General features: G+C 41.8%; 1 protein-coding gene and 1 long non-coding RNA gene across 3 annotated transcripts in view; one reads left to right on the plus strand and one right to left on the minus strand.

The window, feature by feature from the left end:
* ASB15 (ankyrin repeat and SOCS box containing 15) overlaps positions 1-14,821 on the minus strand; it is a 137,864-nt gene that overhangs the window by 79,572 nt on the left and 43,471 nt on the right. The window contains exons 1-2 of one of the 2 annotated variants that reach the window (XM_069229879.1): positions 9,978-10,027; positions 5,810-5,968 (exon numbers count right to left, since the gene is read on the minus strand). Coding sequence is in view for 1 of the 2 variants with exons in the window: in XM_069229878.1 (XP_069085979.1) it covers positions 5,810-5,968 (159 nt within the window). In the remaining variant the exon portion in view is untranslated. Of the gene's footprint in view, positions 1-5,809; positions 5,969-9,977; positions 10,028-14,821 lie in introns of those variants that run through there. The other variant, XM_069229878.1, reaches the window with a different exon arrangement.
* Positions 10,152-14,821, plus strand: part of LOC138288347 (uncharacterized) — a 164,497-nt gene continuing 159,827 nt past the window's right edge. The window contains exon 1 of the long non-coding RNA XR_011202376.1: positions 10,152-10,400. This is a non-coding gene — a long non-coding RNA (uncharacterized lncRNA). The remainder of the gene's footprint in view (positions 10,401-14,821) is intronic.

Below are 14,821 nucleotides of genomic sequence, written 5' to 3' on the forward strand. Positions count from 1 at the left end.
CATTTGCCAATCAGGGTAGTTTTCAAACTTAAAGACATGTTTTTTAGGGGTTTTGCAATGTATCAGAGCCTGAATGCGTTTATGCTTGCTGCAGGCAATGTTTGTGGCAATGTCATTGAAATCAACTGTAAAAACCTTCCCACCAGACCGTAACACAGGCCCACAAACAGCCAAAAAACTGCCCACATATTCACGTGCCACAGCAACCCATCATGCACTGCCGGATTGCCCTATCGACCAGTCCGACACTGGGCTAAGTCAAGAACCTTCTGTGTAACAACACACAAATATACAAAGAAATAATAAGGACAAAAGATATGCAATTTCTGATAAATGCAAAAAAGGCTCCGTTTGGATAAAAAAAACTTACACATCACTAGGTACCAGCGTTACTCCTGTGTGATAGTAATTCTGTTTCAAACACTAACACTTTACCCTCACAATTGCGTCTATTTACAATTTTTATTTGATTTGTGTTTTAAGATTATGTCAAACATATTTGACTCTTCACAATCAGGATTTAGGAAGTCACACAATATGGAATCTTGCCCTTCTTGCTTTGACCGATGATATGAGAATGATCTCAGGGCAGCACTGTAGCTCTGATCTAGACCTGTCAGGAAGGCTCATTATGGTCTCTCACGCGGCCATATTATCTAAGCTCATGGAATTTAGCATCTGTAGATTTGAGCTCAGTGTCTATAATACTTTGTCACTTGGCCCAATTAACCGTAAATGTGGCATCCCTCAATGCTCAGCACTGAGCTCCATGCTTTTTCATATTTATATGCACCTGCCAGGGGCATGGGTATGAGCCTTCAACTTCAATCTAGTCCCCCATGCTGTTGATACACAAATGATTGTGTCCATTTTCAAGAGGTTGAAGATATGAGATCTAACTTCAGAAATTGCATGTTTGAAATTGCAAGCTGGATATGGCAAAACTGCCTAAAGCTTAACGGAGAAAAGGCCAAAATTCGGACCTTTACTAATAGGCCTCTGGCCGGTCTTCAGAATGGTATTCACGAGAGCTTAAAGAACCTCTACTCCCTACTAACACGGTAAGAAATTTAGGAGTTATTACTGAAACCTCCTTAACATTCTCTTAACAGATCAACACTGTAACTGCCTCCTGTTTTTGTTTTTTACAATCCTTTGCATGAAACCTTTCTTTCTTTTTACCACTTCCGCTCATAAAACGGTGGTTCAGACCCTTATATTATCCAGAATTGATTATGGCAGTTCCATTTATCTGGGGATTCAATAACACATTCCTAATAGGTTACAGATAGTTCAAAATGCAATTGTTAGATACATTTTTGGAATTTCCAAACATCATTCTGTTAAACAGAATATGACAGCCCTGCATTGGCTCCCTATTTGAGAGTGCATTTAATTAAATATGCTTTGCATAACGCACAAAGTGGTCCACCACAAAAGTCCTTCGTATCTGACCTACAAATTCTTAGCCAAAGTGGCTGCTCAGAGTCTATGATCTGCAACAGGACATTTACTGGTTTTCCCAAAAATCTTACAGTCATATCCAAGTTTGATCTTTCCTGTATCTTGAGGCCAACTCTCTACCTTTTCCACCTATGGGCGTTGGTCAATCAAAATATGTTTAGGAAAATACTAACACTTTAGTATGTCAAATGAACCTTTAGTTTCTACTTCCATCATTGCTGTTTCTGTGACACATGGATGCCTTTTAGGTAACAGAGTGCTTTGTACATTCTGTTCTATTCTATTCTATTCTATCCTAATCAGTGGTTCTTTAGTTCTAATTGTGTGAGATTGTGCTTCTGGGTAATTTTTGTATAACCAAATGTTATTCGTTTTGAAATAGAAACAGCACTAAGCCTACATAACCCATCCACCCTCCACATACATAGTCCCTGAAACAGGGGCATAATTATAGGAGTTGTCTTGTCAACCAGTACAAAAACCATTAGTAAGTCCAGAGTAAGTCCACCATCATCCCTATATTCTGGTATGCTTGGGTGCGCAGTTCCTGACTAGGTAGATAGGTTCTTCCAATTTGGGCACAAGTCCATTGTGGTATGACAATCTGTAACTTTGGAGGTTACTTTAGCATTCCAAAGGCAAGCTATGTTTCTCCTGGCAAGCAGAGTGCCCATGCCCACCAGTGTGTGTTTGCCCTGGGTTCTTGTCAGGTCCTCTAGGATGCCCAGCAGTTGCACTCTTGGAGAGAGTCCACTGTCTGCTCCAGAACCTCCAATATTACCCTCCCAACTGCCGACCGGTAGCTCGCTATGACAAGGCATACACACACCACGTGGTAGAAAGCCACATCTAGAAAGGCGCACCGGGCACAGCATGGGCATGGTTGTATGCCTGCTTTCCAAAAGCATTTAGGGGTAAGATATGTGGTATGCAGGAAGTGAATTTGAATGAGCTGGAGGTGAGCAGAGACGGCCAGCAACCGGGGCTCGGCATTTGAACATCCCTCCAATCCACTTTGTCCAGGGGTCCCACTCAGGCCTCACATTTTTGTTTAAGGAGTTCATCTGCAAGTATTTCTGAATTTGTGGGTGGAAAGGGAGAACTGTGTTTGAAAATCTTGGAAGGATTTCATTAATGTGCCCTGCTACACATCTCCTAGGTAAGTAATTCCTATTATGTCCCTTTTGTAAAAGCCCACCGGCTGTGAGAGATGTTCTAGCGATTTCTCTTTCCACGGGGGGGGTCTGTTGTGTGATTAGTCTTTCACATCCAAGCTGTTTTAGTGCTGCACGCCAAGTCAGGACCCCCACTCTGGTGGGTTCAGGAGAATGTGTGTGGAGGGGGGGCCCATATAGTAAATGAAGGATGATCTCTATGCCCAGGAAAAATAGTTCCGATTTTATGCCACGTCCCCCTAAACCCTGTTCAACCAATCATTGATAAATAAGCAGCTGGGATGCCCAATAGTAGAGGCAAATATCCACCATGTGAAGTGAGGTTCTCGGGAAATAAGGTTGTTATGGACTGTGTAGGAAACTAGGGGGAGTGTTGCAACCATGTTTTCCTTAAAAATCAGTAGAAGAAGTGAGTTACAAAGGAGGGGTCCAACACAGGTCATGAACAGACACTGGGATATAAGTGGTTACATCCCAATCTTGTGTATGACAGTATTTAACATTTTATTTAACTTGTAACTGAAGATCTAAAAAATCAGTCAATGAAAGCTAAGGGGCCTGCCAATTTAACCCCAACCAGCCTGGGTAATATGAAGACCCCAGAGAACAAAGGGGCCGAACATGGAGACAAATGAAAAGGAAAACATAAACAAATAGATATACAAATTCCTATTGGATAGTGACTTATTTACAGAAAAAAAACATTTAAATAACTGCAAAAATGCCAACCATCAAAAGTTCAGGCAACGCTTTTATAGATTATTTAAGCACACCATTATGTCTAGTACGGGCACAATTTTACAATTGGACATTTACTTGTGAATTCGTCAGGTGTCTTTGGCACTAACACACAAATAAAGACACACACGTTCCAGAAGAATCACTGTGCAAGACTTTCACAACATGATTTAAATGTTTTCTTGTCTCTCAGTGTTCAACTCTATATCTTACAGTGGTACACTCATTATTGCAAGATATGATCCGCCAGGAAGTAGTCAAACAGCTAGCAAAGCATTGTAATGAAAGTCAGTCTACATGGAAGATTTATGCTTTGCTCACGGGCAATGCCAACAGGTTATTTACTCGTCCAATGAATAGACTGATTTACGGCATCCTCAGGACCACAGAAAAACAAGTATGTTGTCTCTATAAACCAAACAAAATTGAAATAGAAATAAAATCTTAAGACATTTTTAGAGACTGCATGTTGTATCTACAGTGCACCAAGTGGAACTTACCATAGAAATGAAGAGAGGAACTCTCAGAATATGTAGAGATGGAGCGAGGAACTCTCAGAATATGTCCGCTCACTAGATGTGCAGACCATGTGGCTAACATAATAAACGATTAGAACAATCATGTAGTGTGTTATAAATCAATAGGAAACACCAACTAAAACAAGTGTGGTTCCTGTCTCTTAATGTGGTTTTATGCTTAACCACAAATTCACCAAAGTACAATGTGACGACCACCGGGTTATTTGAGTCACCTTGTTGCATGCATCTGTGCAAAGGGGAGGGCTCCTTTTAGCTCATGAAAAATGTGGGACACCTCGCAGTGTCCATCCAAATCACTGTTATTTTTCAGTCTCACCGATCACCCAAATGATAATATCTGAGCTGCTTGAAATTAATATGTTCATTGGTTCCTAAAAGCTCAAATCTGTAAAAGACAATCACATGGTATGGGAAAATTAATAAACTAATCCCCTCTCCTCACATTGAGATTGTATCAATATGCCAAGGTAACAAGCCTACATTAGAGCTTAGTTAAATCTGGAAACTACCTTCCTACATCATATGTACTTCGCAACCTTGCACTGAAAGGATTTTCTAGTGTTTATCAATAATCCATTTTATTTTATTCATTTTGGGGTTGTAAGTTAGAACACATCAGTGGACTGTTATTCTGAATTACTATGGTCTCAAGCAAATTCTCCAGTGGAGTGAACCAAGCTCTTTTCAAAGCAGATTTGGAAAACAAATTCAGATATCCCCCTCTGCATGAATTTCTCAAAATAGTCCTCCTTGATGGTACAATTTCTATGGATTCGCAGAAATTTACCATACGGCAAGTTCTCTTTCAGGGGCGTTGAATGCCCACTGGAAAAGTGCAACAATATGTCTGATCTGTGGGTTTTGTATAAAGGTTCAGCATCAGAATGTTTTTGTGTGCTTGTATTGCTAGGTTCAATAAATTAATCTTGCATGGATCGTATGCCTCTATGAATTTAAGATCTTTAGCCACCATTCATATAATATTGCAAAGTTGTGCCGTGAGACATGAAGTCATTGTCTACATTCCGAAATCAACTCTTAACTGACACCCGAATGGAATGTTCTCTTCTGCATACATCAACTTTTTCTTAAAAATGGACATGAAGAGATTGGCTGCTTCTGGAGCGAAACTGCAGCTCATCGTAATGCCATTTATCTAGAGAAAAATCTCAAATCCTTCTCATTTGTCCTCATTTTCACTCTCTTTGTACTGTTTGGTCTTTCCTTAAAAAAAATCTGGAGAATAAAAGCGAAGTCAGTTCAGGAGGAAAATGTCACTTGACACCTTCCAATTAATGGTGGTAGCTTGGCAGTGTTCTGGTTGACATAAATTACCATAGGGTCGCAGAAGACAATATCTGGATCCAAATAGGTAAAAGTACCTTTGCCCCAATAATCAATGAAAAAGAACACAAACACCATCTAAACTAGCACCAAGAGAGTCCACACTTCTGTTGCTTTCCGGTGCACCTTCCTCCATGGTGTAAAACGCACCAGGTTAACTTGGACAATTTTATTGACTGCTCATTTTGCAAATCAAACACTGCATCTTGGCCTACACTTTAGGCTTCTGTGTTTTTATTTTCACATTTCTCCATGATGTACACACAGTGAGGAGATTTGTAAATTCTGTGCCCTTTCTCTCCAGACTCCAGAAGCTAATAGTGACATTGCTGAAATCCTTTGCAACTAGTGATCTAGTATCTGGTACTGTGTTGTATTGGTGGTGGTAGTAACAAACTTAGGCACACCAAAGGTTTGAAGAGCACACAAAGATTTCTTGCAGAGGCGAGAAAGTCATACTATCGGGGGGACAAGTGGGTAAAGCAAGGTAGAACGATGGGTGCAAAAGATGACGTAAAGGGACACCTAAAAAAGGGAAGGAATCATTACCGATGAGAAGAGGAGATTCTGCCCTGCTGTTCTTCGTGTTTGGCCACACTCCTTTTTCCAGCAGTGTTTTTACATTTTCCACACAGCCAGCCTTGGCTGCCAGCGTTAGCGGGGTTTCACCATCATTGGTCTTCTGCTCCCAGATAGTTTTATTGGATGCTGTAGAGAAGAGACATAGTATAGTGACTACTGTGTACTGATGCCAAAGGAGTACTTGCAGAAGCACATAGAGACAACATTTGGTTTTTATTTTAAAGAAAAGCCGAAATAAACTTTCTGACCTAGTAATTCAAGAATTGACTGAATGAAAAACATATATCACAAATAAAGTGTCTCTGAAATATGAAACACATTTTCAGAAAGCCAATGGGTCTGACTCTTTCTGATGTTTGGTGGCATTCGGAAGGGTCACTACTGTTGCAGTGTGAATGACTTAATATGATCATTTATGATTTGGTAGACAGGCCACCAAATCACAGAGGCAGCACAGACCTCACTGTGGCGAGCCTGTTACACTTGCAGTTCCACGAGTGCTTGGCAGGGAACGTTTATAGATAGTGCTTCCACGACCTGGCAAATGTACTTTCACTTTTTTAAGAACTTTATTTAACATTTTGATGCAATTATATGAGCAACATATACAAACCTACATTGCATTAGAGGACATGCCAGATAGGTCAGCAAGCGATACCATAAGACTCACAGAACACCAAGTACATAATTACACGGGGAAACCAGCTGTCAAATACATTACCTAAAGAACATACCTAGTGAGAACATCTATATGTATGATAATAAAGAGAAGCTCCAAAACAAAGTCAACCTCTCAGCAGTGCTTAATTTGTGCTTGTTGTTTCCGGTGCCGAGCACCGGCACTTATTTTTGAGGGCCGGGGCTTATTCTTCTGCCTCAAGCATTTGCTGTGAGTAAAAGAGAAATATGGGAAAGACAGAGGAAGGGAAAAACGTAAAAGGAACACAAAGGGAGAAAGTAGAAAGCTTCTAGAGTGAGCTGAAGGGGCAGGGAGTGGCTTTATATGGATTGAGGAGTCCCGAGATGGCTTCAGGATTCCGTGCTCGCACATTTAATTGCAGCAGCCGCGTGTTTAAGAGGATGGCTTTGGGCACCGGCACGTTTTTATTTACAAATTAAGCACTGCCTCCCAGTCATTGCTGTTGGCAGGGGAAGTAAATAAGCTACACACTGTCGAGCTATACAACACAGCAGAAAAATATGGGACACTTTTAAAAAGAACATGTTCTTTTAACATGAAACCCCTCAACTTTGTTCATGTGTTCAAGCCACTTTACCAGGTATTTTACCTTGCTGTAGATTATAGGTGCTCCCAACCTGCAGGGTGGGGGTGAGGTAGCGTGTCGAAAGGTAGACATAGGGGAAGCAAAGGCTGTACATGGTGTGCACAGTGAGTCGTGGAGTTAATTTGAGCGTTTGATCCTATACTGCCCTCTAAATTAAGTTCCAAGTCCCTAGAAGAGTCACAGTTTTCACGACACTGAGTACTATAAAACGCTGGAGAGAAAATGGCAAAAATCTTAAAATGATGATTCAAAAGCTATTCATAAAACTGTCTAAGTAAATTCCATAAACCAGTTTATGAGGCACAAGAGAATATATTTTCGTTCGAATTTCATATGCATCCAATATGCCGTGTTAACTTTAAAAAAGTGTTTGTTCCTTTCTATCCCCCATGGCTAGGGAAAATAAAATAAATCCTTCAGACAGATTATGCGAAGATCTTTATGATTTTGCCTATGAGAAATTCAGACTATATATGCTCATTTTACAGGTGAAGGTCTCTCATTAGATCTACTGCTTTGAGTCCTGCCCCCAGACCGTCACTATTAGCTTTTGACCCTATATTTCTAGAGGACTCGGCTAGAGAACTATTCAAGTGTAAATCTTGGTCCCCTCTTGATCAGTGCTCCCCTTATATTCCAAGTCTTGCATCTATTCCCATTAAGCCAGTGCTGGATAATATTATGAACAATTCTCAGGAGACTGCTAAGGTCCATAGGAATTTGAAAAAGGCTCTATTGCTCCTATTAATAAAAAAGCCAAAGACTAACCCAATTATTCTGAGTAGCTTCAGCCAATTTCATGTTTGGTGACCCCTCTCCAAGATTCTGGAAACATTAGCTAACAAGAAGTAACTTACTTCTTAGAATTCAATAATCTTCTGCATGTCTCACAATGTGGATTTCATCTAGGCTTTAGCACTGTATCTGCTTTTCTAGAAGTTACAGAATTCATTAAAGACAACTTAGATTGGGTTTCTCAGTTCTGGTGGTTCAACTCGATCTATCATCCGCATCTGATAAAGTGCAACATTAGATTCTGCTAGATAAGGTAGGGCCAAAATTGGGATCCAAGGACGAGCTTTGGCCTCGCTGAAATCCTACCTTGACAATAGGACTCAGGTGGTTTATTTTCCGCTTTTTACATCTGCTGAAAAATCTCTTTGTTATGGGGTTCCACGGGACTCTGCCTTAAGCCCCACCCTATTCAATATAAATCAGAAGCTACTGGCTAAGCTTACTGAATCTTGGGGTATACAAGTAATTTCATATGCAGGTTATACTCAGCTTCCCCTCACCTTTCAGGAGAAAAAAGAGGACACTCAGACTTCTTTTGAGAAATGTCTGAGAGGAGCAGCAGAGTGGGTGGACAACAGTTGTCTCAAAACAAAACTAAAACAGAAATAATTTTCTCTGGGACAAATTGCTTTCTAGATCCAAGCGGATGGTGGCCCGTTGAGCTAGGCCCCTCTACCACACCTGCGTCTTCAGTGAGAAGTCTGTGTTTTAAATTTGATACCGAACTATCGTTTGAACCTCAGATCCTCCTCTCTTTGTTTTGCCGAACAAGCCCGTAAAAGGAATGTTGCATCTAGTCCCAGAGCATACCTGAAAGGTCAGTTATCATAACATTGTAACCTTTAGGCTGGATTAAGCAAATAATCTGATTTTGGGCCTTCCAGTTTATCTGATCCAGCAGCTTCAGATCATTCAAAATAAAGCAGCAAGACTGATCTTGAGAATACCTTTTCAGCAGTATATGACTCCTTGACTGAAACACTTTCATTGGCTGCCACTGATTAATAGTATTTAGTGTAAGGCGATAACTCTTGCCTATTGAGCACTTGCTGTGCCATTGAAAGTATCTGTACAGAATTGTACTACAGAATATCGAGGCTAGGAATATAATCAAACAAACATTACTCATGTGTGGAGGAATGTGGACTTCCAGCTCTAGCGAGTGCCACCAAAGCAAGAATTTGAGAAACTAGTAGAGTCAGCTCTTGCTGGCAATACATGTAGCCTTCCCAAGGCCTTCTCACATTCTTTCCATGAGAAGACCATGACACCTGCTCATTTGTGCCTATCTGTAGCTTTCTGTTTCATCACATGCTCCCGCTTCCATTCACTTGCACTGAAAAGAAATGTATAAATGCAGCAGCAAAGTGTATGGATTTTAGCATTACATGGTCCAACTGATCAGAGACAAAGCTTGGTGCACTGATTAGGCAATTACCTTGCTTATTTTTGAATGCTTATTAGATATGTTTGCATTAAAGATGTTGACTTCTTTTACAATAATGACACACAAAAATAAACTTTAGTTTAGCACTTTTAGATGGGGAAAACAAACTGCAATCTTTGAAAGACTATTTCATCTAATGATAATAGATATACATTTAAATTATAGAAACTTCCATATGATTATAGCTTTATACTCAATAATAAAGCTGGCGTGAAATTGTCTAATGTATTGGTCGGCAAACCGCAGCTCGAGAGCCACATGCAGCTCTTTGGCCCCTTGATTGTGGCTCTTTCGACTACGTGCGGTGCGCACCTACAGTGCTCTCTAGGCATATGTGTAACGGTCATGTATGATTTAAAAGTAATATCGGCATATGAAGCGGAAATATATGTCCTTGCAGAGACAACCTTTCCTGGGCAAAATGTGCAATGGTGCCGATTTTAAGTTCCTGCAATTTCGGTACGCGCACAAACTTTTCTGCAGGTCTCGCATTCCATGCAAAAATAGTGCAGGGCTGTGGCCGTCACCAATGATTTTCCCTCTACAAAAGGCAGGTGCTTCTGCCTCGGGTTTATCAAATACTGCCCGTGGCGGTACCCTACAGTACCTTCAGTGAATCCTCATCGGAGCAGTGCGCCTTCTCTCCTTCCCTGTCAGCCGCACAGCGCCGCTCTTCACGGCTGAAGGGCCAAATTCCAAACAAGTGGGCGTTTCATCGAAACTTGTAGCTGCCCAGCGCAGGACGCATGCGCGGATGACATAAACTGTTAGGAAAGTGAGCGGCAGCGCTGTCTCATCAGGCTCGAAGAGCGGCACTATGGTGGGTGAGATGCGGATAGGACAGAGCTTGTGATCTAGCAGCGCCTCCATCAGATCCTGAGGCTACTGCCGAGGTCCAGGAGAGAGCTCAGGGTCTGCTGTCAGCGGCGCATGCAGTCTACGCACCTGGGCCAGATACCGCCGCGCACCGGAGGCGGAACATACTGCGCGTTAACAGTATAGTGAGCAGCACCTCTCTGCTGCTACAGCTGTGAGTACTATCCTATGCAGTATCTGCTAATACTGGAATGCTTTTAGTAAGATTTAGAGGGCTTGCAGTTTGTTTTACTCATTATTAAGGTTGCATATGAACAACACATGAACATTGAACATAATAAATTGTTTCTTAATTATGTTCGATGTTCATGTGTTGTCGTTTATATGACGACGATACAGATGTACTCATAATGGATCTTATTATAACAGGGCTCAGTGTGTGAAGTGGACCACTTTGAGGGTTTCCATTTTTAGGGTACAAGAGAACGGATGCAGAGGAAGAGGACTTGATTTGGTGAAATAATGAGGATTGGCGCTTCTTAGGTTTCCTCGTTTATACCAGTTGGAAACTCCCCACCTGATATACTCACATCGAGGCTTTAGCTGCCTCTCTTCCTGTCCTCACCCTACGTCCTTCTAGCATGGAATTAGCTTACTGTCAACTAATTCCGTGCTTGTAGTTGCACAGTTATTACCCATTCTGTGGGGCCTAACTCATAGAAGGTGAATTCCATGTTGAGATACTGGGCTGCAGTGCTTAATTTGAACTGGTGGTTTCTGGTGCAGGGCACCGTACCAGCACTTTTTTTTAGGGCCTGCACTTTTTTCCTGCCTCAAGCATTTACTGTGAGCAAAAGACATATATGGGAAAGACGGAGGAGGAGAAAAACGAAAAAGCGCCATAAAGGAAAAAAGCTGCAAGAGTGAGGTGAAGGAGCAGGGAGTGGATGTAAATGGATTAAAGAGGTCTGTGATGGTAGGACAGTGGTTAGTGCTAGTCGCGTCTGCAAGTCGCGCGCGGGTGACAAAAGAACCTACTCAAAGCTTAAAGTTACAGTTATTTTTCCAACCAGCTGCAAATCCTACAAGTATTTTTGTCATCAATTTAAGAATTGTAATTATTGTGTGTTGGTGGCTTCGTTATAAAATGAAAGATTTTTTTAGGTGCCCTGTTTGACATGGCTACAAAGAAGAAGCAAAGAAAAATGAAAGACGAAAACTGTGAATTTAAAGTTGAATGGACCAAGACTTTTGCGTTTATTCAAAACTTAAATGGCCTTCCGACCTGTCTTATTTGTCAGGAAAAATTGGCGCATAACAAGAAATCAAATTTGGAGAGACACTTTACAACTAATACACGTGTCATTTAGTTCTAAATATCCTGTCGGTGATGTAAGAAAGCAGTTGAGGAATTGCAGAAGAGTCAAGAAAAATCAAGTTCTGTATTTAATTACTGGATGCAATCTTCCAACAATGTTAATATTGCAAGTTTTGTGGTTAGCCAAGAGATTGCTAAGAGAGGAAAACCATATACAGACGGCGAATACATAAAAAGTTGTTTTATAAATGCATCCGAAGAGCTATTTCGGGATTTTAAGAACAAAGCAGATATTCAAAAAAAAATTAAAGAGTTACCATTGTCTGCTAAAACAGTGAAAGATAGAACAGTCAAAATGTCTTCAGATATAACCAACCAGCAAGTTGAAGATCTTAAATTGGTTTCAGTTTTATCAATAGCGGTTGACGAGTCTTGTGATATAAATGATACAGCGCAACTTTCACTTTTTGTACGATTTATTTAATCTACAGGCCCTAAAGAAGAATTTTTAGGATTATTGCCACTCAAGGGTCAAACACGTGGAGAGGATATACCAAATGCTGTAATTGAATGCATTGAAAAACATCATATTCCACTCAATAAAATTGTCTCAATTTCAACAGAGGGGGCGAAAAGTATGACCGGTGTAAGAAAGGGGTTTGTTGCTATTTTGAAAGAAAAAATTAATCATGAGATACTTACTTACCATTGCATCATTCATCAAGAAGTGCTTTGTGCGCAGATATTTCCAGAAGAAATTTGCAAAGTTATGGAATTGGTAAATAAGATTATCAACTTGTTGGAAAATGGGTTATTGGTAGGGCAGGTAGGTGCCTACACCTAGCAACAAGCCACTAACCTCCACATAGGTACAGTTAGGTCTCAGTAAATTAATCCCAGCTCAACCCTTGGTAGCTTGGCAACGAGCGTCAAGGCTTAACTTAGGAGACAAAGTGTAAAGCATTCAAATATCACAAAACAGTAATTAAATAAAACACAGGAAACAGTTTAAAAATCCAAAACCAATTTATAAAAATAGTTTATATTTTTATCTTTAAAATGACACAAAAATGATTAAAATCGGTTCAGGGGAACCGGAGATATGAATTTTTAAAGAATTATTACTTTTCTAGCGCTGAGAAACAAAAAGCGCCAATCGGGTCATCTGGTTGCACCTCGACCGGGGCAAAGTCAAACTTTCAGGCCGACCGCGATGGAGCCCTGCTCGGCTACAGGTCGCGGGAGGCCTCGGTTAAAAAGTTACCTTCTGACTTAGTCTTTATTTTGAAGTTTTTCTTCACCGGGACGAACCTGCCAGTTGAATCCGACCTCCTGGAGCCCTTGTCCGGATACGCAATGTGGGTTTCCTCGGTGGAGACTTTTACCTTCGGACTTAGTCGTTTTTTCGAGATGAAAATCCTTCGACCGGGGTAAACCTGGATCTTGATCCGACGTCCATGGAGCCCTTCTCGGATACGATGGCTGGGAGGTCCCGGTCAACTTTTTACGTTCGGACTTAGTCTCTTTTTTGGATGTTTTTCTTTACCGGGATGAACCACGAAGTCAAGCCGGGTCGCGGTTGAGGCAAGCCGGCTAGAATTTCCGCGGCGGGTCGGTCCCTCACTGGAGCTTTTTTCCAAAAATTCTCAAATCTTTTCCAAACTTCTGGGGCTTCACCCAGATGTTCTTTTAAGGTTCTTTTGGGGTCCACAGCTCACCCCAAGGGTCCAGAAGTTCTGTGATGGTCCTTGGGGGGTGCGGACTTCAACTCCCAGAATGCACCTGGCGCAAACTCCTTTTTGGCCACTGGACAGTGGTCAGCTAGTCGCTTTCTTCAGGAGTTGGTGCAGGGGACTCTGGTTTAGCAATTTTTCACCTGTAGCAAACAGGGAGTCCCTCCTTGAACCAGTTGAAGCCAGGCAAAGTCCTTCTTGTGGTGAAGCCCAAGTGTGCAGCTGGTGCAGTCCTGAGTGCAGGGTCCAGGTGCAGGCCAGGGGTCCAGCAGGGCAGTCCTTCTTCTTCTTTAGTTCCTTTCTTGTTGAATTCTGGAGGGGATCTGAGGTGTGGGTGCAGGTCTGCCAGTTTTATCCTTGCTCCTGGGTGAAAAGCAGGGGGGTCCTGGTTCTCCAATCAGGTACAGGGTCGTCCCCCTGTGATGACCACTTCCTGGGAAGTGTGGCAAAAATTAATCCCAGTGGGCAACATTCTCTAAAAATCCAACATGGCTGAATCTGATTTTTGGAGGTTACATCTGGCTGAGCCCACCCACTGGTGTGGCTAAAAATCATAAACACACCCCTCTCCTGCCCTCTCCTAATCTAATCAAGGGGGCACCTAGTTGTCTGGGGTTGCAGGATGTGGGGGTGTTGCTGGTTGCTCCAAATGTCCTTCTCTGCCTTTGAAGACCAGTTTGGCAGCCCTCCCCCTTCCTGCCTCACCATCTGCTGAGGGGAGATTCTCTCCCCCAAGCACATTCCTTTGTGTGAAGCCAGGCCACTTCACACCTCATCAAGGCAGCTCTGCAAAGCTGCTGCAGGCTGGCCAATCAGAGCACAGCAGCAAAAACAATGCAGGGCTGAAATTTGCAACTTTTTAGGTAAAGTCTATAACTCTTTACCTGAACAAGTTATATTAAATCCAACAACTGGAAGTTGTGGGATTTATTACAACAATTAATTTGATACCAAATTCTTGGTATGCAACATTTAAGGAGACTTTAAAATTTAAAATAAAGTCTCCCCATTCTAGCCTATGAAGGCCATTTACTTCCATGAGGGAAAAACGAATTTGGCTGTTTTTACCTCACCAGGGTTTATAAATCTATTTTTATAAAGTCCCTGCTTATAGTTACATGGCACCCAGCCCTAGGGGCACATAGGGCACACCTTAGGGGTGACTTATATGTAAAAATAAGGTAGTTTAAGACTTTAGAAGTACTTTTAATTCTAAAGTCGAATTTGCATATAACTTTAATTTAAAAGCAGCCAGCAAGGCAGGCCTGCCTTTAAAATGACACTGGGCACCTCAGCAGTGCACCTAGGTGTGCACCACCTATGCTGTGGTCCCTAAACCTACATGCCCTACCATATACTAGGGACTTATAGGTAGGTTAACTTAGCCAATTATAATTAGCCTAATTTGCATATCCATTTTACACAGAGCACAGGCCCTGGGACTGGTTAGCAGTACCCAGGGCACCATCAGAGTCAGGAAAACACCAGCATAAAGTGGAAAATGGGGGCAAAAAGTTAGGGGGCCTCTGCAATCAGCCCTGTTTTCTCACACAGCCCCCCCCCAGCCCACACGCCCAGGAGACT

The sequence above is a fragment of the Pleurodeles waltl genome, chromosome 4_1, assembly GCF_031143425.1.
Source record: "Pleurodeles waltl isolate 20211129_DDA chromosome 4_1, aPleWal1.hap1.20221129, whole genome shotgun sequence".
Classification (NCBI taxonomy): domain Eukaryota; kingdom Metazoa; phylum Chordata; class Amphibia; order Caudata; family Salamandridae; genus Pleurodeles; species Pleurodeles waltl.